Source organism: Erythrolamprus reginae, chromosome 3, assembly GCF_031021105.1.
Source record: "Erythrolamprus reginae isolate rEryReg1 chromosome 3, rEryReg1.hap1, whole genome shotgun sequence".
Taxonomy (NCBI): domain Eukaryota; kingdom Metazoa; phylum Chordata; class Lepidosauria; order Squamata; family Dipsadidae; genus Erythrolamprus; species Erythrolamprus reginae.
The window spans coordinates 83,187,028-83,213,178 of NC_091952.1; the positions used below are offsets into that span (position 1 = coordinate 83,187,028).

The window sequence follows — 26,151 nt, forward strand, 5'->3', positions numbered from 1 at the left end:
ACCCACAGCGAAGGCTCTTCCTCTAGGCTCCGCCAAATGACATTGTCTAATTGACGGGTTCTATTTGTGTTCAGTATAACTGGTCTAATGTTTTAATTAGAAATGCTTCAGAGGAAATTTATGATATGATGTAATAAAACATGTTACGGGATATTCCTGCATAGTTACTGTTCTGTTCACGGGCGTCCGGTAAATTCTAATCCCTGAAAAATCACTTCTTAGAAATAAAACTCACTCTTTATTCACTCAAGCAGAATACATGAATGCAATGCATAGTTTAAAAGTAGCATAGGAAGCAGAATTCTATCTCATTAAAAAACCAACTTCAACTCTGGGTCTGGGAAATGCGCCAAACTACATCCTTATCTCATTCCTTAGATAACTTCTTTTTCATTACTCAAAACATAGGCAGTAGCTCATTGAATACTTTTGTTTGTTTTTGTTTGTTTGTTTTATTAGATTTGTATGCCGCCCCTCTCCGAAGACTCGGAGCGGCTCACAACAATAATAAAAACAGTATAACAATGGAGCAAATCTAATAATAAAATTACATTAAAAAACCCCAACAATTTAAAAACCATACAACACATACATACCAAACATAAAATATAAGAAAGCCTGGGGGAGATGTCTTAATTCCCCCATGCCTGGCGATATAGGTGGGTCTTGAGTAACTTGCGAAAGACGAGGGTGGGGGATGTTCTAATCTCCGGGGGGAGTTGATTCCAGAGGGCCGGGGCCGCCACAGAGAAGGCTCTTCCCCTGGGGCCCACCAAACAACATTGTTTGGTCAACGGGACCCGGAGAAGGCCAACTCTGTGGGACCTTATCGGCCGCTGGGATTTTGCTAGCACAGAGATCCAGCACAGAATGTCTGCTGAGGCGGAGATCATGATTTTTAGAAATGTTTTTCAAGCACACCACAGTTTCTTAGCTCTTCCATGGAACGAACATTGAGGATCTACACCCCCATTTCCCACAACCCTTCCTTTATATTGCTTGGAAGTGACATCACACCTCAAAGAACTATGAATTAACACCTTTTACTCTGGATCTCCTCTCGCCTTCTAGCCATTCTTCTATAGCGTGGATTAATCCAACTATTTTCCACTAATATGTCTTCCCCACTGTCTGACAGAGACCAATCTCCCACTGTCACATCAGCCCCCTCAGGCTCTCCCCAGTCACTTCCTGCCTCACTCTCACTCTCAGCTTCCTCTGGCAGCCCCCCCCCCCCGGCCCAGGGTACCCAGAGGGGCCTGGTTCATCCTCTTCAGAATCAGGCATGACCTGAGGTGGACAAGGATCACTCACAACAGTTACCATGTTCTCCATCAATCCACCTTACTATAATTGCATGAGCCACTGGATCTTGTGTATACTCCAGATGTTGTAAACACAAAGAAGATAGTTTTACAGTAGATGAGTTCCTGTGGAAATAGATTAAAACCTTTGGTCACAAACGCTTCTGACCACGACCAAATTGGGTTCTGACCAAAAAAATCCACATTTTATTTTCTCAGACGATTTCCCTCCAGCACCATTTGTTTGGTAAGTGCCAGATTTCCAAAATTAGGTTCAGGTCACGACCAAATAACTTTGCAACCAAAGTGATGGAACGAATTATGGTTGTGACCAGAGGTTCTACTGTTCCATTGCTTATTTTATTGTATGAATTGTAAGTGTTATGGTAAATACACTGCTCAAAAAAATAAAGGGAACACTCAAAGAACACATCCTAGATCTAAATGAATGAAATATTCTCATTGAATACTTTGCTCTGTTCAAAGTTGAATGTGCTGACAACATGTGAAATTGATTGTCAATCAGTGTTGCTTCCTAAGTGGACAGTTTGATTTCACAGAAGTTTTATTTACTTGGAGTTATATTGTGCTGTTTAAGTGTTCCCTTTATTTTTTTGAGCAGTATGTTTTTAACCTTTTAATGTTTTGGAAGATGACTATAAAATTACATTTCTATTTTTATAGGTCAATTGGGGCCACACTGAAGAAGTTGAACTGATTAACGATGGCTCTGGATTAGGTTTTGGAATTGTAGGAAGAAAAACAAGTGGTGTGGTGGTACGGACTATTGTTCCTGGTGGATTGGCAGACAGGGTAAATTTGTTTACAATTCTGTCTCTTTGTCTTTCTCTCTCTCTCTGTATGTCTGTCTCTCTCTCCATAGTTAATACTTGGATCTGCAATTTCTTTGAAGTAAATTAGCAAATACTAAAGTAAGAAAAGATGATGGCTTATTATTTTCACTGACTGTGGAAACAGCAGTGGAGAAGCATTGGAGAAGGATGGGCAATGAGTTGTACCCACCTCTTTATCACTAATTTTTATAATGGTAATGTCTAAAACCAGCTACAACAATGCTATCCGTTTTGGTTATGGTGAAGGAGGGTAATAATCAAATTGCCTCAACTTCTCAGTGTCCCTCTTGTTATCTGTATATATCTCCATTGCTATATCAGCTGAGAGGAAACCTTGTAGAATAAAGAGTGGAAGTAAAGTCTCCCGCTCCTGTTTTGATAACTTATCATTGTTTCTATTACACCTGGTATGCAAATGCAAACATTTTGCAAGAGCCCCAAATTTTAATCATTCAAGCCTAATTGATGGAATGTATAAATGTAGATTAAAAGTAGGTTAAAATTAACCAATTAAACATCATCACTATATATGTTCTAATTGACCTCTTTCATATGCCTTAGCTCTTAAGTAGAAAGAAGAATATTGAAAACATGTAGAATTGCAATTTGATAATGCCGTAACAATTAGACTTATAGTGGAAGAATAACACATACAGTGAAAGTCATAAGTGAGTCATAGATACAATATATGAAAAATACTGAACTTGTCCCTAATCTAAAACATAGGCTAAACATGGTGATAGTTTCTTTAGTAACTTTTAATGACATTTTTAATATTTGACATAATTCTTTCAGTGTAATATCCACTGCAGCATTGCTTTAACATGATGGCATTTTATATTGAAGTCTTGCTTTATAAAAAGTATTCCGTTTCAGTTCATTTTAATTTTGAAAAATGTTCCTTGTTTCTTGAAGGATGGCAGACTTAGAACTGATGATCACATCTTGGAAATTGGGGGCATTAATGTGCAAGGGATGAGTAGCGAGCAGGTTGCTCAAGTCTTGAGAAACTGCGGAAACCATGTTAAGATGATAGTTGCACGATCGCCTTTGTCTCAAATACCTACAACCCCACCAACTCCTGTATCTGATCCTGTGGGTGAATTAGCTACTATTCAGGACAGAGAATCTGATACAGTAAGTATGCTTGCATCAGATTACATCACTGGAAATTTCATGTAGTCTGAAGAAAGTCTTCCTAAATTGACCTTAATACTTACTCAATCGAAATATTGTTATTATCGTTCAGTGTAACAATCGATCAGTCAATCTTTATTATAGTCACAGACCAGCAAACTGACTTTAACACACTTTGCTATTGTAGGGGAACAATACAGTACTAGTATAGTTTTGGTACACCGCCAAAATCAATGGCTTTAACTTTTAATTCCAAAGGTGCTTTTTGAAAGGCAGCTCAACTCCATAGACTCACTTTCAATATTTTCTTGTCTATCTGCCTCCTATTTAGCCGAAACATCCAAGTTGTGGAATGCCTTTCTCAGTAGCAGTAATTTGAGTTGCCTCGAGAAAGGTGGCATAGAAATTTAATAAACAAACAAACAAACAAATACATTTATATAATATCAAATTTTAGCTCAGATTAACAAACTTGTCAGCTATGTTTTCTACCTCATCTTATCCTTTATTTAGGGTAAGTTTATGTATTTGCACATAAGTTCTCTTGAAGTACACATTGCTAAATGACTGTGTAAAGAAAAAAAATCAAATAAAAATTTCTGCTGGTAAGAGCGGTTAAAACGTTTTCATCTCATTAGTTTATAGTAATAGCAATAGCACTTAGACTTACATAGTGCTTCACAGTGCTTTATACCCTGTTTCCCCGAAAATAAGACGTACCCTGAAAGTAAGGCATGTCAGAGATTTTGCAGAATTTGCTAATATAAGGCACCCCCCGAAAATAAGGCGTAGTCAAGTTTACATACAATACGGTGGAAAAACATACGGTACCATTCAAAGCTGTTTATCGCGGTACCGTAATAATGTGGCGTTCCCTGCTGGCCCCTTCCATCGCTTTGTACCGTCCAGTACAGCAGACACAGTCTGCTGCTGTCTCACCGCCATTACAGTCTCTGGTGGCCGGAAGCTGCAATAGCGGGAGTATACTGTTGTACCATATAAGTGCCGTCGTTTGTGTGTATGTGTGCCATACTGACAGGTACTGTACCGTAATCAGTGTACCGTACAGTACACTTTCTTTGGGAGTGTCAGCTTTTCTGCCTGTGAATTTGCCTTATTTGAGAAATATAAGGCACCCCCCGAAAATAAGACGTAGCACAACTTTTGGAGCAAAAATTAATATAAGACAGTGTCTTATTTTCAGGGAAACATAGTAGCTCTCTCAAAGCCGCTTACATAGTCAGCATATTGCCCCCAACAACCTGAGTCTTCATTTTACCAACCTTGGAAGGATACAGCCACTGAGAATTGAACTGGACACAGCAGTGAATTAGCCTGCAGTACTGCATTCTAACCACTGCGCCACCACGGCTCTTATAATTGTACAATAATTGTTATCTAATTTTTCATTCTGTTTATTTATATCTCTATATATGTATACACACAAACACATACACATATATATCTAGATTTTTAACCTGTTTTACCATTTGGAGGTACACAACAATGATAAAATCAGAAAGAAAAATAAAGCCAGACAGTGAAAATGAAATAATTAATATTAAAATTTTAGCAATTATTTAAAAAAGCAATAATAATTCAATAATATGCAGATGTTCAGAAGGTAATTTATGAAGACACAATACATTTGAGCACCAGAAAACAGTGGTACAGTGATCCCCCGAGTTTCGCGATCCCTATCATTGCGAATCGCTATATCGCGATTTTTCCACCCGATGACGTCACTCCCTTCCTTTCTCATCTTTCTTTCTCTCTCTCTTTCTCTATCTTGCTTCTTCCTCTCTCACACTCTCTTCCTCCCTCTCTCATCTCTTTCTTTCCTTCTCTCTCTTTCTCTATCTCTCCCCCTCTTGCTCTCGAGCGGCAAACGAGCAGCCGGGCAGGCGAACGGGCAAGCGGCAAGCGAGCAGCCGGGCGGGCGGGCGAACGGGCAAGCGGCAAGCGGCAAGCGAGCAGCCGGGCGGGCGGGTGACGGGCAAGCGGCAAGCGAGCGGCCGGGTGAGCGGGTGACGGGCAAGCGGCAAGCGATCTTGGGGTTTCCCCTTTGCCTGGGCGGCGGGAAGACCCAGGGAAGGTTCCTTCGGCCGCCCAACAGCTGATCTGCTCCGCAGCGCGGCAGCAGCGAGGAGCTGAAGATGGGGTTTCCCCGTTGCCTGGGCAACGGGGAAACCCCATCTTCGGCTCCTCGCTGCTGCCGCACTGCAGAGCAGATCAGCTGTTGGGCGACCGAAGGGTCTTCCCCGCCGCCCACACGCAAACTCCACCATCTGCGGCCACCATGTGCGGCCATGGAAAAAGGGGTGCGCATGCGCATATGGTGTTTTTACTTCCGTGCCGCTACATCGCCAGTTATCGATTATCGCGAGGGGTCTTGGAATGGAACCCTCGCGATAATCGGGGGATCACTGTATTATGAAAGCAATACACACCCTGTTGTCTTTGGATCTTTGAACTGAAAAAGGCTTTAATTAGGTAATACATAGAAAACTTCTCGGCACAAGATTAAATGCTTAATATAATCTGGGGAAAAAAACAGTATGGTTTTGTTTTTTCAGGAAAATGAAATTCATGAAGTTAAATTGACTAAAAAGGATGGACAGAGTCTTGGTATAACCATTGTTGGGTATTCTGGAGCTTCTGAGTCCGGTGAGTTGTATAATATTGATTCGTAAAGAAGAGGTTAAATCAGATCATTTGCTAAACATATGTTTAAGATAGAGAACAATATTGTCAGGTGATGGGGAGGGGGGGAGAAATGCTTCTTTGCTTTTTCTCTCTTAAGTATTTATTTAGCCCCAGAGATTTTAAGTAATGCAGAAAGATTGGGTAAAAGTAAAGGTTTTTCCTGTCCAGTTGTGTCCAATTCTTGGGGGAAGGTTCTCATTTTCTGTTTCTTAGCTAAGGGAGCAGCGTTGTCTAAAGGCGGTTCCGTGGTTATCTGGCCATCATGACTGTGTGTCCATCAAAATGGTAGTATCCTTTTTTAGTTTTGTTTTCTTATTTTTACCAGTCATTCAAGTGTTTGCTTTCTAGGGGATATAAAAAAAAAGCTAAGATATTTAAATTTACTTTATATATAGTCTATTTTATTATTATACTATTTTATTAGACATATAGAATTATGGGTTATTTAGATGTTTTTTTTGCTGCAATATGAAGAATTATTTAATATATAACCTACTGGGCTTAAAAGATGATAAGAAAATTGCTTTTTGGAATAATGAGCTCAATAGATTTGTAAGATTCAAATAAGTGAATTTGATGACCAGTGATTAATGTAAAGGTTATCATAATGTTTTGATATTAGATAGAGGAAAGCTATACTTGAATATATAAGATATTATATGTTTTTACAGTTACTTTGTGAAAGAAAGAGAGCCTCCATTGAATGATTATGTTTGACCATAAACTGGATTTTGTGTTGGAAACTATGCACTGTTTTTAAGCTTTGTGTTGGAGGAAAAAAACAATTAAAAAAAGCTAAGACATATATTGAAACCTAAATGAAAAAAGAAATGGGCATTTATGAAAAAAGCCGAAATCAACTATAAAAATACTAATGTGTATCAAGAAATAATGGAAGTTTTATACATTTAGCATTTAGACTTATATACCGCTTCATGGTGCTTTTACAGTCTTCTCTAAGCGTTTTACAGAACCAGGATATTGCCCCCAACAATCTGGGTCCTCATTTTATTCACCTCGGAAGGATGGAAGGCTGAGTCAACCTTGAGCCGGTGATGAGATTTGAACTGCTGAATTACAGCTAGCAGTTAGCTGCAGTAGCCTGCAATGCTGCACTCTAACCACATTCAGACTATTCCCTCAGAAAAACCAACCAAGAAATCTTCCAAAAATAGGAACAGTTGAGGGGAAAATAAGTGTAAAAAATCAGGATAAACATATGATTTATATAAAAATATATACAATATATAAGCTCTAAATATGGCAGAGAAATGGAACTCTATACAGAATCTTACAATACTGTAGCACAGTTATGGCGAACCTATGGCACGCAAAGCCATATTTGTCGGCACGTGAGCCATTACCTCAGCTCAGCTCCAGTGTGCATGTATGTACCAGCCAGCTGATTTTTGGCTCACGTGGAGGCTTTGGGAGGGCATTTTTGTCTTCCAGAGTGCTTCCGGGGGGCAGGAGAGGGTGTTTTTGCCCTTCTCAGGCTCTAAGGAAGCCTCTGGAGCCTGGGAAGGGCAAGAAACAGGCGTAGGGGCCACCAGAAGTCAGGAAACAGACTGTTTCTGGCCTCTGGGGACCAGGGGGCCATTTCCAAGAAAGCCTCTAGAGCCTGGGCAGGGCGAAAAAGGGACCTACCGAGCCCACCTGAAGTTGGGAAATAGGGGAGTGGGAAGATTATGCGCACATGCATTGTGGGTGGGGCAGCATTGAATCATGGGTGTGGGCACTCAATTATTATTATTAATAATAATGATAATGATGATGATAATAATAATAATAATAATAATAATAATAATAATAATAATAATAATAAGCAGAATTGAGGAGAAGCAGCTAGAGAAATTAGTGAAATACGAAGATCTAAAAATCAAGCTGCAACGTCTCTGGCATAAGCCAGTGAAAGTGGTCCCAGTGGTACTTGGCCCCCTGGGCGCAGTGTCAAAGGATCTCAGCGGACATTTGAAAACCATCGGAATTGACAAAATCTCCATCTGTCAATTGCAAAAGGCCGCTTTACTGGGATCGGCAAACATAATTTGCCGCTACATCACTCAGTCTTAGGTGCTTGGGAAGCGCCCGACTGGTGATGAAATACGAAATCCAGCATAGTGATCTCGTTTGCTGTGTTGTATTGACATAATAATTTATTAGATTTGTATGCTGCCCCTCTCTGAGGACACGGAGCAGCTCACAACAAACAATACAATATACAAATCCAATATTAAAAGCAATATTTAAAACCCTTACTAGGAACAATCATGCTATCTAAACAAATCATACATAAAGCGGAACAGCCGAGGGGTATATCACTCAAGCGTGTGCAATACATACATGTGCTTTTGGCACTCGAGGAATTTTTTTTTGCCATCACTGCCGTAGCAGATTGAGAAAATGAAACCGATGGAGAAACAATGAGATAATTCTGGGAGTTGAAATCCCCAGATTGTAAAGGGACCATAGTTGCCTGTGTCTCTGCTCTAGAATGTGTGTGAAATGGTAATCAGTGTATGCTAATTAGGTCTGCATTTTCTCCCTTCCTCTTCCCTCCATCTCATTCTCCTCCTTTAAGGGGAAGCTTCAGGAATTTTCATAAAAAACGTAATACCTGACAGTGCTGCGGACCACAATGGTCAGATAAAAGTCAACGACAAAATCATTGCAGTAAGTTGAAACTCGCATTCGTGGGAAGGGGCTTTCTCGTTTTCTTTGCTCCTGTATACAGTAGTACCTTTAGATATGAGCTGCTCCACATGCGAGTATTCCAAGTTACGAGCCACGACGTGAGCGAAATTTCTGTTCGACACCCAAGCTCAAATTCAGGATACGAGCTGAGCTTCCACTAGGTGGCGCAAGAATCCTTGTTTCTGGTTATCTCGGCGCGAAAAACAAAGTCGTTCGAGATGCGAGTTGATCGACTTACGAGCTCTGGTCTGGAACGAATTAAACTCGTATCTAGAGGAACTACTGTATTCTCTTTTGGGAAAGGGGGAAATCAATCCGAATAAATACTTTAACTTGGGATAACAGAATGGTGTGTTAATACAATCTGTTTTGTACCAAGTCCTATGTTCATCTAAACCAGCTTTCTGGGTTTTCAGCTGGATATTTTGGGACGGTGGCAAGTCTGAAATGAGAGGACTACAGTTTCCTTCCGCTACTGCAAATACTGTATTTCAGACGTGCGATCTATAATCCAGGATGTGCTAAAAACAGTCATCACTATTAATGGCCATTGATATCTGAACCTCCATGATTATGCCTGGCCATCTTTTAAAATGATCCAAATACGTTGCTATTACCATCAATGGTCCAGGGGCCTGTTACTTAAGGCAGTGTTTCTCAACCCTGGCAAACTTGAAGTTATTTGGACTTCAACTCCCAGAATTCCCCAGCCAGCATTTGCTGGCTGGGGAATTCTGGGAGTTGAAGTCCAAATAGCTTCAAGTTGCCAAGGTTGGGAAACACTGATTTAAGGAACTGCCTCTCATCTGTAGTGCCTGCCTGGCCGATCTAAATCTGGCAGGGTTGGTGTGCTCCGAGTTCCTTCAATTAAGCAATGACATCTCTCAGGACTCTGGAAGCATGTCTGCTCTGTAGGCCTGCTCTCTGGGATGAGGTTCCCTCAAGTTCCAAACCTTCCCTGCCCTGCTGGTGTTTTAAAGGGGATTGAAGGCCTGGCTGTTCTTCACCCAGGCCTTTGGCAAGGACAACCTCCTTTTAACTTGATTCGGTTGTTTCCATCTGATTTTGTCCTGCTGCCATCTTTACCCTGGGTTTGTTTGTTTGTTTCTTGAATTTAGTGTTTAAAACAATCTGAACCTTCTAGAGTCCTTGAGAGTTGAGAAGCATATTAATTCAGTACCTTATTACTATTACTTATATATACATGTATATAAGGGTGAAATATGTATGTATGCACGAGTATGTATGTATATATGTATGGAAGGATGAGTACATATCTCTATATCTTCACCCCACATTGAGTTTCGGTGGATCATCTTATGAAAGAAGGAGAAAAGTTTTTTTCTCTGTATATTATCTATTTTATTTTAGTTATTAAATATTATGTCACCCATCTCCTTTACAAGAGGTGGTTTTCAAGTTAATGACAGATTTATATAAAGCATGACCATTAAGAAACATTGTTATTATTACGGGACTATAATACTGCTTGACTTATCCCAGAGACAGGTTAGAGTCCACAGAGTTGGCCTTCTCTAGGTCCTGTCAGCCAAACAGTATTGCCTGGCGGGGCCCAGGGGTAAGGCCTTCTCTGTGATAGTGCCAACTCTTTGGAATCAGCTCCCCCCATAGATTCGCACCACCCCCACCGTCCTGGCCTTTCATAAGGTCCTAAGAAGACATCTTTGCCGGCAGGCCTGAGGCCGTTGAACAGAGGAAGAGCCTTCTCTGTGGCAGCCCCGGCCCTCTGGAACCAACTCCCCCCAGAGATTAGAATTGCCCCCACCCTCCTTGCCTTTCGAAAGCTGCTTAAAACACCACCTCTGCCGCCAGGCATGGGGGAACTGAGATACACTTCCCCCTAGGCCTTTACAATTTTATGCATGGTATGTCTGTATGTATGATTGGTTTTTTATATAATGTTTTTTTAATTGTTTTTAGTATTGGATTTTGTTATATACTGTTTTATTGCTGTTGTTAGCCGCCCCGAGTCTGCGGAGAGGGGCGGCATACAAATCCAATAGATAGATAGATAGATAGATAGATAGATAGATAGATAGATAGATAGATAGATAGATAGATAGATAGATAGATAGATAGATAGATAGATAATCTCATGCTCTGGCCAATGGTATGAACCAATAATTATGAATGAATGCTAGTTGAATGTTTTTGTATTATGTGGGAGTTTAGACTGAGTTTTAGATAATCTTCTAGTTTATATTGGGTTTGTCACACTTTGTGTTTATATTGATTTTATGTTGTAATCTGTCCTGAGTCCACAGGAGAAGGGTGGACTAGAAATCAAATTAAATAAATAAATATCCTTCCCACCACCACCTCAATCCTTGGTGGTGGGGTGAAATCACATTTTTAGATTGCAAGATTGGGTCTCGTTTTGTATTTTTGTTTTGAACACATTAAACACATCTGATTCCCACCTTCCCTACCCTCGAAAATGGCCTGTTCTTGGTTTCACTTAAGGGCTGAATAGATGAGTTAGCCTCTGTTTTGCTTCTTGTTTTGCCTTTGTGCAAGAATTAGCCAGTCAAAGTCATTGAAACAACCTGTGTTTGTGTTTATGGATTATCATTTTCAAAAGAATTGTGTATGTATCCTTTAGGTTAACAGAATTAATATTCAGAATTATACCAACCAAGAGGTTGTGGAAGCTTTACGCAAGACTGGACCAGTTGTTCATCTGACATTGCTTCGAAAGAAACCACATTACGTGGAAAGAGAGTTGGATAGAGGTAAATTTCTTCCTTCTGTTTACATTCTTTTTTTTAGTTCAGCTAAAATGCTCAGGATTGTTTTTAAGGAGCACCTTGATATTTTGAAGTGATTTCTACTGTTCCACTTATTTACAAGGCTAGTTAAGGCAGCAGAACAGGTTAGTCTTGGCCTTTTCCGAAACAAACATGTCATGTAGTGGGGATTGCAGCTTTCACAGACTGTGAGCAAAATCATACAACCAGTTGAATTATAAGTTAAGATGGTTCCTTGGATACTCGTTTGTCCCAAAAGGCTCAACAGTTAACATAGCTTAACTAGTTAAATGATTTTTAAATCCTTAAAGGCTTACTGGCAAAGGCAAGAAAGGTGCTAGGAAGGCGGATCAAGTTTTCATTCTTACCCCATTTTATTTTTACAGGTGTTGCTGTGCACACATCCTCAAATAGGTGGCAATAATTGCAACCAGAGGATAATACAGTGATCCCTCGAGTATCGCGAGGGTTCCATTCCAAGACCCCTCGCGATACTCGATTTTTCGCAATATAGTGGTGCGGAAGTAAAAACACCATCTGCGCATGCACACCCTTTTTTCCATGGCCGCGCATGCACAGATGGTGTTTTTACTTCCGCACCTGGCCCAGGGAAGGTTCCTTCCGCCGCCCAGCAGCTGATCTGCTCGGCAGCGCCGCAGCAGCGAGGAGCCGAAGATCGGGGTTTCCCCACCGCCCACGCAAAGGGGAAACCCTGATCTTCAGCTCCTCGCTGCTGCCGCGCCCGCCGCTTGTCCGGCCGCCGCTTGTCCGCCGCTTGTCCGGCCGCTGCTTGTCCGGCCGGCGCTTGTCCGGCTGGCGCTTGTCCGGCGCTTGTCCGCCCGCCGCTTGTCCGCCCGCCGCTTGTCCGCCCGCCGCTTGTCCGCCCGCCGCTTGTCCGCCACCTGCCTGCCCGCCACTCGGTGCACGAGAGAGGGAAAGTGAGAAAAAGAGGGAGAGCAAGAGGGGGAGAGATAGAGAAAGAGAGAGAAAGAAAGAAAGAAAGAGATGAGAAAGGAAGGAAGAGAGTGAGAGAGAGGAAGAAAGAGAGAGAGAGAAGAGTGGAGTATTTTTTAATTAATATTTTCTGAAAAATCGCGATATAGCGTTTCGCGAAGATCGAGATCGCGAAACTCGAGGGATCACTGTATTTGCTATATTTTAGGTGCAACATGTGAAACTAAAAAATAGATGACTGAATTTCATTCTAGAACTCTACAGGATTTATCCTCTATTGGCTTGTAAAGCAAACTATATTTTGTTGTGTTGTTTTTCTTCCACCTTCAGTTATACCTTCTAACCAACACTACTTGGTTTGCTTTTAAGACCTTATTTGATTTGTAAAATTCTATTGTGCTTAATTTGTTTTTTCCATCATTATAAACTGGGAAAGGCAGATTAAATGATTATGGAATATTTTTAGGAACTTGAGAATGGAAATATTCTCCTTTATTTTTTTTAATTATTATTATTTTTTTGTCAAGTACATATGCTAAAACATGAGTTCATGTGTTTCTACAGGGATGGGCGGAGGAGGGACACTGTTTTGGTAGCTGAAATGGAGCTGTGTGTGCAGCTCTACCTGATTGGCAGGTGGGCGGTGCATTGGAGCATAATTTGCTTCCTGAGCATGCACAGGAAGCCAAATCTCGCATGAGTACGCACGGGTGTGCAAGATTTTGGCAATTTTCAAACTTTTTGCTTCCACGCATATAGAGTAGGAAGAATGTTGGCCCTAGTATGCTGCCTTGGGGTACACCGCTGTTAACAGGAACAGGATTAGATAGGGCACTTCCTATTTGTCCATGTTGTCTGTTTGAAAGGAATGGAATTATCCAGTCATATGGCAGTCCAGAGATACCATAGAATTTCAGTTTTAGAAGTAATTTCTTGTGAACCACTGTTGAAGGCTTTACAGACATCTATGTAAATTGCATCTATTGATTTGTCCTGATCGAGATGTGTAGTCTATATTTTTTTGCAGTGTAGGAGTTGCAGGTCACAGGATAATTTTTTTATGAAACCAAATTGTTTGTTAGCAAGCAGGTTGTTAGTTTCTAGGTGGAGGGTAATGGATTGGTTTATTATTATTATTATTTATTAGATTTGTATGTTGTCCCTCTCCGAAGACTCGATTGATTCCATGACTTTGCATGTGATGCAGCATAGAGAGATTGGTCTGTAGTTTTCTACTAGACTGGGATCTCCTTTTTTGTAGATGGGGATGACCATGGCTAGTGACCATAGGTTTGATTAATGGTTCAGCTATGGCTGTGGAGCTCTTTTTTAGGAAGTATGCACATAGTCCATCAGGCCCGATTGATAATGAAGGTTTTAGACCGTGTGGTGCTTTTTCAATGTTGTCTTCAGTAAAGTCTATTTGTGTTAAATCATTGTGAGTATTTGTGGTATGACTAGGAAATTTTGGGCATGAGCCGTTGTTGTTTACAAAGAATGTGTTGAAGATGTTAACTTTGACTGTTTCATCATAGCATTCTTTGTTGTGAGCTGTCCTGAGTCTTTGGAGAGGGGTAGCATTCAAATCTAATAAATTATTATTATTATTATTATTATTATTATTATTATTATTTGTTGTTGTTGTTGTTGTTGGGTCCTTTTAGTGGTGGGATAGGTCTCGAGTTCTTGAGTTTGTTATTTACAAAGTTGTAGATGGCGCGGTTGGATTTGGTACGCAGAAGGTTTTCCTCTTGTTTGCTATGATAGTTGAAGCATTCCATCTTTATTTGGTGGCATATATTTTTGTAGCGGTGTTTGAGGTTGGCTACGTAGACTGTTTTGTTTTTTCGCCAGAGGGATTTTTTAAATTGTAGCTTCCTTATTGATATGGGTAGTTTGTTTTTCTTGGTTATGGTGGTTATTAGTGATATGTGGAGTCTGATAGTTCTTTTGACTTTGAGCAAGTAGACATTATAGAAATTATCAGCAGTTTTAAAGCCAGAGAATAAAGTTCGCCAGTCAAGAGTTGAGAGGTCAGCGTCTATTAGTCATAGTTGGCTTTTTAAAAGTTGTACTTGGGTGTCCCATTATTAAGGTGATTCTTGCAATGTTGTAGATTGAGGCTGAAGTCTACCATGCTGTGGTCGCTGTTGGAAAAGGGTTCTTTTATTTGTAGTCCATAAATTGCGTTTTTGCTGTTGCAGAATATGAGGTTGAGGCAGCTGTTGAGTCTAGTATTGTTCGTTATTAGTTGGTCAAGTCCCAGATTTGTAACAGCGTTGTACAGGATTGTATGGATGGGTTCAGTTGTGTATTCATTTAGGGTCCAATTAATGTGAGGTAGCTTGAGGTCTTCAAGAAAGATAAGGGGGTATGGGCAGGAGGTTATCCACGTTAGCAGTGAGGTTAATTTGTTCTCATGTATGATGTCATAATCTGGGGGTCTGTAATAAAGTAGGAAGTGAAGTGTGGCATTTAAGGATAAATCACAGATGATGGTTTCGAGAATGGTGAGATCATGTGTAACTTGAATATTTTTTAGGTTTAGTGTAATTTTGTGGAATATAGCTACTCCGCCTCCTCTGCAGGTTTCACAGTTGGACTGGAAGACAAGGTAGTTTCTTGCTGTGATGATGGAGTCAGGGAGGGATGCATTTAGCCATGTTTCACAGACAAAAACAATGTTGAAGGTGTGAGTGTTTAGTAGTAGAAGGAATTTGGGCATCTTATTAATTACGCTTCTTGCATTGATTAGTTTGCATTTGAGATTAGTATTAGATTGGATTGAGGAAGTAAGGGACGTGCTATTCTTGGTTGATGTAAGATATTGATTTGTTGTTGGGACGGTGAGTTGGATGTTGTGGGATGGATTGCAGATCTTGTTTTTGATGCATTCAGCATTTTAGATTTGACACGCTGGATGAAATCCATATAGCACTGACCAGAATCACGTTCTTTGAATGACTGTTCTCAGGCCTTCCATCCTCCCCAAAAGATTTAAGCACATGGCAGGTAGAAGGGAAATCATGTAGAAAGCTAGAAGAGTTCAGTCATTGTTCAGGTTTTTTAAATATTCTTTTTACATTTTGAAGAGGTTTTTGGGAGAGTGGAAATGGAAAATCATATACCTTTGAATATCAGCTGAGGACTTGAGATTTGATAATAGTACATTTGGAATAATGTGGAAAGCTGAATGTCCTATCAATGCAGGCATATTTTAAAAAAGGAACAGTTCAAAGTTTTTGCCTGATTACAGAAGTGATGGGAAGTTTTGGAAACTTTTCCAGGGCATTCACACATGCTCAACTTGACTGCTGTGGAAACTGATAGTGAAAATGAGGAACCTCAAGAGCAAAAAGATAACACTGAAAATGAAAGGAAGCAGAAGCAACAATCAGTTGGTAAGTCAAATATTCTATTGGAAACAACCTTTTTGGTATGTTACTGCTTCAAAATTATTATTGTGTAAATAACATCGTATATGAAATAAAATCCAGTGTAGTGTACAGGTTGAGGTCTAGGACAATGATGGCGAACCTATGGCATGGGTGCCACATGGAACCATATCTGCTAGCACACAAGCCATTGCCCTAATTCAGCTCCAACATGCATGTGCATGCCAGCCAGTTGATTTTTAGTTCACAAGGAGGCTATGGGAGGGAATTTTCGGCTTATCAAATGCATCCGGGGAAATGGGAGAGGGCATTTTTGCCCTCTCCAGGCTCTAGGGAAGCCTCTAGAACCTGGGAAGGGTGAAAAAAGGACCTCCCAGACCCACCAGAAGTTGGGAATGGCCATTTCTAGCCTTCAGAGAGCCCATTTTCTCCCTCCCCAGGCATTGAATTAGGAGTGTGGGCAGTAATGGGCAGCCAAAATTTTTACTGCCACACTGTGGGTGTGGCTTATTTGGTGGGTGTGGCTTGATGGTCATGTGACTGGGTAGGAGTGGCTTGCCAGCCATGTGACCAGGTGGGAGTGGCTTGAACGATTATCATCGTTCAAGTGAGCTGTTAAGTCCTTGACTCGCAACCTCCCCAGTGTCGCTCACTGGGGTGACAATTTTCTTCACGTTTCCCGCGCTCTCCTTCCTGGGTCACCCACCCCCCGCCTCAGGCTGGGTAGCTAGGCGAACGGGTGCCAATCAGCTGTTGAGAAAAGATTGGGGAGGAAAAGGGCCCCCTGCAACTTCTGCCAATGCTGGTCTCCCTGCTGCTTTCCCAGGAGGAGAAGGAGAAGGAGGATGGAAGGGTGGGATTGTCAGCTAGAGCTTGGCTCACAGCTTCATTTATGTTGGGAGCCGCCCCGAGTCCTCGGAGAGAGGCGCCATACAAATCCAATAAATAAATAAATAAATAAATAAATTTCCACTGGTGGAACTGTGTTCCACCCCGTCCTGCCTGCTGCCCACCCCTGGGTGTGGGCACTTGTGCATGCGCAATAGCACACGCCCATGCACTTTCAGCACCTATGGGAAAAAAGGTTCGCCATCACTGGTCTAGGACTAGGGACTAGGGAAATCTTAATGTCTTCAAACACAAAAGCTCATTTTGTGAGTTTTGGGCTGAGGTAATTCATTAGGTAGCACTAAATTAGAAGAGAAAATATGAATGAATGTTGCCTTGAGCATTTGAAAGACAAGGAGGATAGAACTCTAACAAATATATAAAATGCAACAATATAAATAAAGTCCACCTACTCTTGAATAAATAAAGCAAACAACTTACAAACTGATAACAAAGTTCTCATAGCCAATACCTCCCATGGTCATGTGACTGCATTTTGGGTGCTTGGCAAACCGCCTACACTTATCATCATTTGAAGTGTTCCCTGGTCATGTGACTACGAATTATGATATTTTGCCCAAACTCTGTATCTTCAGATTCTGGCAAAAAACAATTGTTCGTAGCAAACAATGAGTTGGCTTAATGACAGCTGTCATTACTTACATCCTAATTGCCAGGTTCATTTATGATTGGAAGTCTAGGACTATCTATATGTATAGTTTGCCCTTAGATGGAGAGTAGCAGTGAGCTATAGCCATGCAGAATAATTTCTCTTAAATACAGGCTAAAGTACCCAAAGCTTGGGATAGACAAAGTAACAAGAAAATCATTTGTTCTACATATTTCAAAAACTAAAAATTAGATGCTAAAGTCAACTATGCTGCAAGTTGTAATGACATGGAATAATATCAAATGTTATTGGGTATTTATACTCAAATGAGAATGGGGCAAGAGCAAATTAATTAGCTTGTGGCATGCAATTTTATAGCAGAAATAACAATTTTATTCTTTCTTACAAGAAAGTACAAACCTAATTAGGATAAAGGAGTTATAAAATGTATTTTCAGTAATAAATACATTGATCTATCTTTGTGGTTTAAAAACTAATAATAGTCATTTTTAAATGCACAGATGATTCTAAAATACTGTTTGTAAAAGTTCATCCTAGAGCAGAATTTAATAACCAGATTAAATTCCAAAAATAGACAGTGGTATTAGAAATGCTGACAGCCTTAAGAATAAAACCAGTAAGGAAAACACTGCTAATTTAATGCCCATTCAAACTGTTAAAACATTTTTCAAACATAAAGTGCAAATTGTGTTTTACAAAATGTGTTATTATTTCACTTGCTTTAATATTTCTATTTTATTATGCTAATATTGTGAGCTAACAACAATCAATATGTTTAAAGTGGGGAATAATTCATAATATATATTTAATCATGATATTGATGATATGTATTTTAGTAAGAACAGCCAGTATGTGACGGTTTTCAGCATGTTAACATACATTTTTGAGGTACAAATGGTGCCGTTTCAGGAAGACTCCTTTTATGTTTTTCATTTGCCAATCTGAAGACAAATAACAATATTCTTGTCTTTGGAGAGGGGCGGCATAGAAATTGAATAAATAAATAAATAACTATTTTAAAAGTTACTCAGAAATAAGCAAAGGCATGCAAATATACCAATATGAGAAATTTCCAACCTAATACAGCACTGTTTGTCAAAAAAGGCATGAAAATAATTGGTAAGTTCCTAAATATACGACAGTAGAATTAAAGATTTGCAAGTGCCGAGCTGCTGTGCTGCTCTCCTTGGCGTCTCTCTCCCTTGGTAGGTTAGTCACGCCCACCTTCCTTCCCTCTCCCGCCGCCCCCATTCCCGCCATGGAAAGGCAGCCAAGGGGAAAGATGCAAATAGATAAGAATAGATTAAAGGGGAGGATAAGATGTGTTCCCAGTTTATAACTTCTTGGTAAATCTTGCAGCTTCTTAAAGCCTTCTATCTCTAGGAAAACGGGAGTTTAGCTGAATCTTTAGTGCTCTAAAATGGGGATCTCCAACCTTGGCAACTTTAAAACTTGTGGACTTCAACTCCCAAAGTTCATCAGCCAGGAAAGGTGGCTGAGGAACTCTGGGAGTTGCAGTCCACAACTCTTAAAAGTTGCCAAAGTTGGAGACCCTTGCTCTAGAAACCCTCCTTTTAAGAAGTATTTCAGGTGTATCATCATCACCGTATATTTCCATGCACTTCATTTGTGAAAATTGGAGTAGTCAAGAGAGGAGTCTTTGAAAACCACCTGGTATAGTAGTAATAAGGCAACCTCAGCAGGGAACTGTAATTGTAAATGATTCTATCACTAGCCATTTGTGTGACTAAAGGAACAACTAACAAAATGAATTGTCCTCGTTTGTTTTGTTTGTTTGAGTTAGGGGTTAGGAGTGCAAGAGTCTTCAAATCTAGCAAGTTTAAGGCTTGTGGACTTCAATTCCCATTTCTGAGCTAGCATGACTGGTGGAAGAATTCTGGGAATTGAAGTCCACAAGTCTTGAAGCTGTCAGGTTTGAAGTTTGTAAAAAGTGTACATGGTTTTAAAAAGTATACATGGTTGTAAAAAGTATTCTGCTACACTGGTATTTTATTAAACAATACAATACTACACCATTTGGTTCAGAATACTTTTTTTTTCTTATTTCCCCCCTCTAAAATCTAGATTTGTCTTATATACCGGTGCGTCTTATACACTGAAAAATACGGTATATATTTCTATAGCAGTGCTATCTGTTTAGAATGCTTTGTGTTTTCCAAGCTGTAAGTAAACAATGTGTCGTCCTAACAATTGACTTATAATAATAATTGTAATTTAGGGAACACCTCGGACTTATCAGAAAATAAGCCAACATCCAAATGGGAAACAGTGCTGGGACCTGATTATGAAGTTATGGTATGTTATTCATACACCCTCATTAAATAATGGGAATGTATTATTTTTATTGTTTTCAAGAAATGAGAGTGTTTACTTTTTGATTAGAGGAGTTTTAATAGTTTAGTAATGTATTTTTCAATCTCAATAACTTTAACAGATATGGGCTTCAGCTAGCTAGCATGTATGGCACTGGGGGATTCTGAGAGTTGAAGTCCACACCTCTTAAAGATGCTAAAATTGAGAAACATTGGTTTAACACATAGGAAATAATTTAAATAAACTGAATTATAAAAATGTGACCATTAATCCACATTGAGTCTAATCAATAATTGAACATATTTCTGAAGACTCAATTTATTTTATTTATTTATTTATTTATTGGATTTGTATGCCGCCCCTCTCCGGAAACTCGGGGCGGCTAACAGCAATAATAAGACAGCGTACAATAATAATCCAATAATAAAAACGATTAAAACCCCATTAATATAAAAACCAAAGATACATACAGACATACCATGCATAAAATTGTAAAGGCCTAGAGTATCTCAATTCCCCCATGCCTGGCAATAGAGGTGGGTTTTAAGTAGCTTACGAAAGGCAAGGAGGGTGGGGGCAATTCTAATCCCTGGGGGGAGTTGGTTCCAGAGGGCCGGGGCCACCACAGAGAAGGCTCTTCCCCTGGGTCCCGCCAAGCGGCATTGTTTAGTTGACGAGACCCGGAGAAGACCCACTCTGTGGGACCTAACTGGTCGCTGGGATTCGTACTTCTCTTAGGCCAGCCTTTAAATGATTTAAAGCTATTTAAAGCTTTTCGTCTTTTGCCTAAAGAGCAACATGACTATATTTCTAGTGCTTCAATCTCTCATTTGTTCCAGGAATGTATCTAAAATATATTTTAATCTATTTCTTTTGAGTTTTCAAGTATCTCTTTGTTATATCCACGTTATCTGATTTTTTTAGGTTGTCACAATAGATACACCAATTGCAGATGATGCTGAACTCCAAAAGTATTCAAAGGTATTGAATCTTTTTTTCCCTTTTAACATTCTGTGACATGTCAGTAAAGGAAACAGGAATGGATGTGAATCATGTGATATAAATATATTTGACACTTTGCATATCTTATTGTTTTTGTGCGGCTGTTTTACGGGCATGAAGTTATTCAAAAATCTACTTAATTTTTATAAATTGATTTTACAGCTTTGTTTGTTAAAATGCTTTTTAGACCTTCCCTGGGATCCATTGTTTACTGAAAAGAAATGTCATTAATATAACTAAGAAGAAACATTTTAAGAGATCTTCTATAAATCAAACCTTGACTGGAAACAATATTCATTTGCAGTGCTGCTGCATGCAGCAATAATTTTGAATTGCAGAAAAAATACATATAAATCCAATAAATAAATAAATAAATAAATAAATAAATAGACAGACAGACAGACAGACAGACAGACAGACAGACAGACAGACAGACAGACAAACAAACAAACAATCCAGTCTTTACAATATTTGCAGGCAAATTGTGTATCCAGCTCACCTTAGCACTTTCGACCAGTGGAAATACATTGTTGAAATTATTTTTTTAATATCTAACAACATTGCAGTAAGAAACCATTCACTACTAATTTATCCCTTCATTTACATATTAATTAATGCACTTGTTTTATTAATTCAAGCCTTATTGAAACAATATTCTGTACTTTTCTCCCTGATTTGTTTTAATATATGAGGATGGTAAGAAGGATGGTAAGAAGCAGCGGTGGGTTCTAACTTACCTTGCTGCTGATTCGCTTCCTCATTCACCGTGTGGGTGCGGGAGTGTCGCTGCCTGTGCAGTGTTAAAAACCTTGCTTCTGTGTATGCACAAATCCCAGCGACCGGTTAGGTCCCACAGAGTGGGTCTTCTCCGGGTCCCGTCAACTAAACAATGCTGCTTGGCGGGACCCAGGGGAAGAGCCTTCTCTGTGGTGGCCCCGGCCCTCTGGAACCAACTCCTCCCAGAGATTAGAATTGCCCCCACCCTCCTTGCCTTTTGTAAGCTACTTAAAACCCACCTCTGCCGCCAGGCATGGGGGAATTGAGATGTGCTTTCCCCCTGGGCTTTTACAATTTCATGTATGGTATGTCTGTATGTATGTTTGTTTTTTTATATTAATGGGTTTTTTAATCATTTTTAGTATTTATTGGATTATTATTGTACATTGTTTTATTACTGTTGTTAGCCGCCCCGAGTCTCCGGAGAGGGGCGGCATACAAATCCAATAAGTAAGTAAGTAAGTAAGTAAGTAAGTAAGTAAGTAAGTAAGTAAGTAAGTAAGTAAGTAAGTAAGTAAGTAAGTAAACAAACAAACAAACAAACAAACAAACAAACAAACCCAGCTTCTGTGCATGCACAGAAGCGAAAAACAAGATGGCAGCACCTACAGTGCCATCTTGCTAGCAGGCATGGCCAGCTAGCCACCATTGCTGGTTCAGTGAGGATTGGGGGGGGGGGGATTCCCGATAGCGATTCTATAGAACAGGTTCAAACCAGCAAGAACCCACCTCTGGTAAGACGTAATTATCGAATCTAACATTTTAATTCTGCTGAGAACAGTTTTTAGTCTGTATGGTATTTGACCATTTCTCTGTTGATTAAATATCTCTCATAAAACATCATCCCATTTTCATTTTCATAAAACAACTTATATTTCCCCAGTCATATTCTAGTGATCATTGTATACCCCCTTTATTATTTTAATAAGAGTGACAATCTGGGGATTTAAGGGCTGTTGGCTAGACCGCCAAGCAAAAGAGAAAAAAAAGAAAAACAGAAATAATAATAATATTTTAAAAAATAACAGCAAAGGCAAAAACAAAGACATTGGCACTTCTGTGATGCTTTACAGGAAACTGCATGGATGCATTAGTAGGAATTGAAGTAGACTTGAAGGCATCGTTATCCTTTTATCAAGGGGTATGAAAATAAAAATAAATCAAATGCAACTCATGACTAAATTAAAATAATTTTCAGTTGATTCGAATGTCACAGAGCTACAGGATCTAATTCACATACTTTGTAAATGTTCCTGACAAAGTCTGACTATTTTTTGTTATTTATTTTTAATAGCTGCTGCCTATTCACACATTAAGGCTCGGAGTTGAACTGGATACTTTTGAAGGACATCATTATATCTCCTCCATTGCTACAGATGGCCCAATTGCTAAACTTGGCTTATTGCAACTAGAGGATGAACTTTTAGAGGTACAATTTTAAAGTAGCAGGTTGTATGAAAAATACTGTAAATTTTTAAATAATCAATGCTGTACCATGGAGTATATGCTTGGAAGTGCATTAAAATGTCCTTTAGGATATTGAGATTTGCTACAGAAATGTGTCTTTCTATTGGAAGTCTCCCCCTAAGTGCAGGATTTATTTTTATGAGTATGCAAAATATTGGATGGCATATTTGTTCCTGTTACTCATTCCAAATCTTCAATTACATCCAGAGCTTGTGATTTCAAATTCATTCCCCAATTGCTTTGTATAATCTAACACTGAATTTTTGGCTTTAAACATTTCCAGTGTTAACCTGTAGCAATTATTTGAAATAGAAACCCTAATAGGTGTCTGGCTGGCTGGCTCTCTTTTTCTGTGTGCAAATGGTGTACATGTACACATTTAATTCTAATTCAGCATCACTTGGCATTAACTGGATTGGCATTCTATGTCCCTAGAAGAAAATTATCAAGGGATTATAAAACAGCTGAATATACTGAATTAGATTCAAATTCCTTTCCCAATAGCCTGGAGTTTTGTGATTATTGCCTTACTTACAGTCTCGTCTCTACAGAAGCAAAGAATATACAGATTGGAAGAACAATTTGAAAAGATTTTCCACTCCCAAATACAATATACCTACCTTGAAACCTACAAAAATATAATTTTCCTCTCATTGAAGTCCATGGGAGAAAAATATTTTTACAATATGAAATTCCTTCCTCCAGTTTGCAGTGGGGATTAAGCATAGCTTTGTTATTACAGTGATCCCCCGGTATTGCGATCCCGATCATTGCGAAACGGCTATATGGCGATTTTGCAACCCGGAAGTAAAAACACCATCTGCGCATGCGCGCCCTTTTTTCTATGGGCACGCATGCGTAGATGGCGCCGGGCAGATCAGCTGCTGTGCGGCTTCCCTAGGTCTTCCCCCTCTTGCTGGCGGGAGGGCGAGCGGCGGGCATCAGCGAGGAGTTTCCCCACCGCCCACGCAAACTCCTCGCTGCCGCCCGCCCGCCCTTCGCCCGCCCACGCCGTTCATTCTCGCCGCTTCCCAGCTGAGTCCTGAAGCGAATTGGCTTCAGGACTCAGCTGGGAAGCGGCGCGCGCGAGCGAACGGCTTGTCCGCCGCCTGCCTGCCCGCGCGCCCCGCGCGCCCTTCGCCCGCCCACACCGTTCATTCTCGCCGCTTCCCAGCTGAGTCCTGAAGCGAATTGGCTTCAGGACTCAGCTGGGAAGCGGCGCGAGCGAACGGCGTGGGCGGGCGAAGGGCGGGCGAGTGGCAGCGAGGAGTTTGCGTGGGCGGTGGGGAAACCCCAATCTTTGGCTCCTTGCTGCTGCGGAAGTAAAAACACCATCTGCGCATGCGCAGATGGTGTTTTTACTTCCGCAGCGCTACTTCGCGAAAAACCGGTCATTGCGAGGGATCCTGGAACAGAACCCTCGCAATGATCGGGGGATCACTGTATAACATAGCATAGGATTTGCTATTCAAATTCATCCCCAACATACAATCATTCTATGGACCTGGTGTGTAAGTCCTGAAAGGTTTCTATTGTAACTATTCATTTAATTATGATAGTAATCAATATAGCATTCCATTTGTCCAAGTCATCGACAGCCTTACATTACATAGCCCTTCTCTTGATATTATAGTTAATGTGAGCAACAATAAGAAGAATCAGGATATACCTCGTATGTCCAAAGAGATAAATATATTCCTTTCTAATGAAACTTTATCAAAGTGAGTCCATTCTGATGATTCACATGGTTTTTAACCTCACTCATGATTTCAATGGATGACCAAAAAGAAATTGTTAGATTAGTCTGAAGCCTGGTGACAAATCCTCACAGCTCATTCTATTTCTCAAAATACTTATTTATTTATTAAATTTGTATGCCGCCCCTCTCCGTAGACTTATGTAAAACAAATGTTCCAAAAAATGCCTCTTTGCAATATACCATGTTACATGGAATAGTTCTAAAGTGTGAGAGAATTTACAAATATGTTGTACAGGTTTCTGAAAACTGAGACTATTAACTACAGCTGCAACGGTGTCCAAATTCCCGGACAATGGCTGGACAAGTACCTGTAGTTTTCTCTGCAAGGTTTTTCAGAAGCAGTTTGCTATTGCCTCTTTCCTAGGGCTGAGAGAAAGTGACTGGCCACTGACCTAGCTGGCTTTGTTTCTAAGGCAGGACTAGAACTCGCATTGTACCAGTTTCTAGCTTGTGATGGATTACTCCACTTAAATCTTTAGTTAATCATGACTACTCAATGCATCCATATCAGGTAGCGACCCGCTGGTGATGTCACAATGACATCACGGATCTGGTTTGATTGGTCCTGGTCCGTGGGCGCCGCAATCTTTTTGGAATTTTTTTGGGGGGATTTTTATTTTTTTTTCTTCTGACCATGCACAGAAGTCGGGTTTTCCGGCACTGCGCATGCAGTCGCCATCTTGTTTTTGGCTCCCCCCCCCCCGGATTTTTCGGCATTGTGTATGCCGAACGTGGCTCAGGGGAAAGGGAACCAGTAGCAAGATAAGTTACAACCCCCCTCTGATCCATATGCACACAAAATTTGCAATTTCTTTTGTGAGAAAAACCATATAAAATGACAAACATATTCTAGAAGAAATACACAACATACAATCCAACAATAAATCAAGACATTTAAGGGTAGTACATTTTAACAGTACAGTATAGAGTTGAATTATTCTATATATAAAATGGCTAACTACTGCAAGTAAAATATAGGTGGACTCATTTACAGAGTGGCTAATACCACAACACTGCTAGTAGTTAATAACAGAAACACGGTTACTAAAACCAACAAATTTGAGGTTAGTAGTTAACTCTCCCTTTTCTGTTGGTTGTCCTATACATCATCAATCTATATTTTTACAAATCACTGTGGATTTTATGAGCCACAAAAGTATGGGACTGGGAGCAGTAGAACTAGCAAGACCTACCCTGACATGAAGAAATTCAATTTGTAGAAAGAACTAGGAAAGAAATCATAAGGGGAGTATTTATAGAACAAAACCTTAACAGTTCACCAGTGTTTCTTCAGTTCTTCATTTCTTCCTAGTGCAAGAATATCTGAAGAGTTACAGTAAAACAGGAGATGAGAGTAGAAAGGCCAGGGAGATCAAGTAAAACTAAATGAATACTATTGATTGCTTTAGTGGTTTGAGGAAGTCCTTGGTTTCCTGAAAATGGTGTCTTTTGTGTGTGTGAGAGAGACAGAGAGAGATCGA

The 26,151-nt window shown here is 40.0% G+C and overlaps 1 protein-coding gene across 8 annotated transcripts in view; it reads left to right on the plus strand.

The window, feature by feature from the left end:
- PATJ (PATJ crumbs cell polarity complex component) overlaps nucleotides 1-26,151 on the plus strand; it is a 206,103-nt gene that overhangs the window by 16,959 nt on the left and 162,993 nt on the right. For all 8 annotated transcript variants that reach the window (XM_070746039.1, XM_070746046.1, XM_070746045.1 and 5 more), the window contains exons 7-15: nucleotides 1,989-2,117; nucleotides 3,074-3,295; nucleotides 5,872-5,962; nucleotides 8,583-8,674; nucleotides 11,319-11,448; nucleotides 15,705-15,818; nucleotides 19,571-19,647; nucleotides 20,590-20,646; nucleotides 22,739-22,873. In XM_070746039.1, the coding sequence (XP_070602140.1) occupies nucleotides 1,989-2,117; nucleotides 3,074-3,295; nucleotides 5,872-5,962; nucleotides 8,583-8,674; nucleotides 11,319-11,448; nucleotides 15,705-15,818; nucleotides 19,571-19,647; nucleotides 20,590-20,646; nucleotides 22,739-22,873 (1,047 nt within the window). The remainder of the gene's footprint in view (nucleotides 1-1,988; nucleotides 2,118-3,073; nucleotides 3,296-5,871; nucleotides 5,963-8,582; nucleotides 8,675-11,318; nucleotides 11,449-15,704; nucleotides 15,819-19,570; nucleotides 19,648-20,589; nucleotides 20,647-22,738; nucleotides 22,874-26,151) is intronic.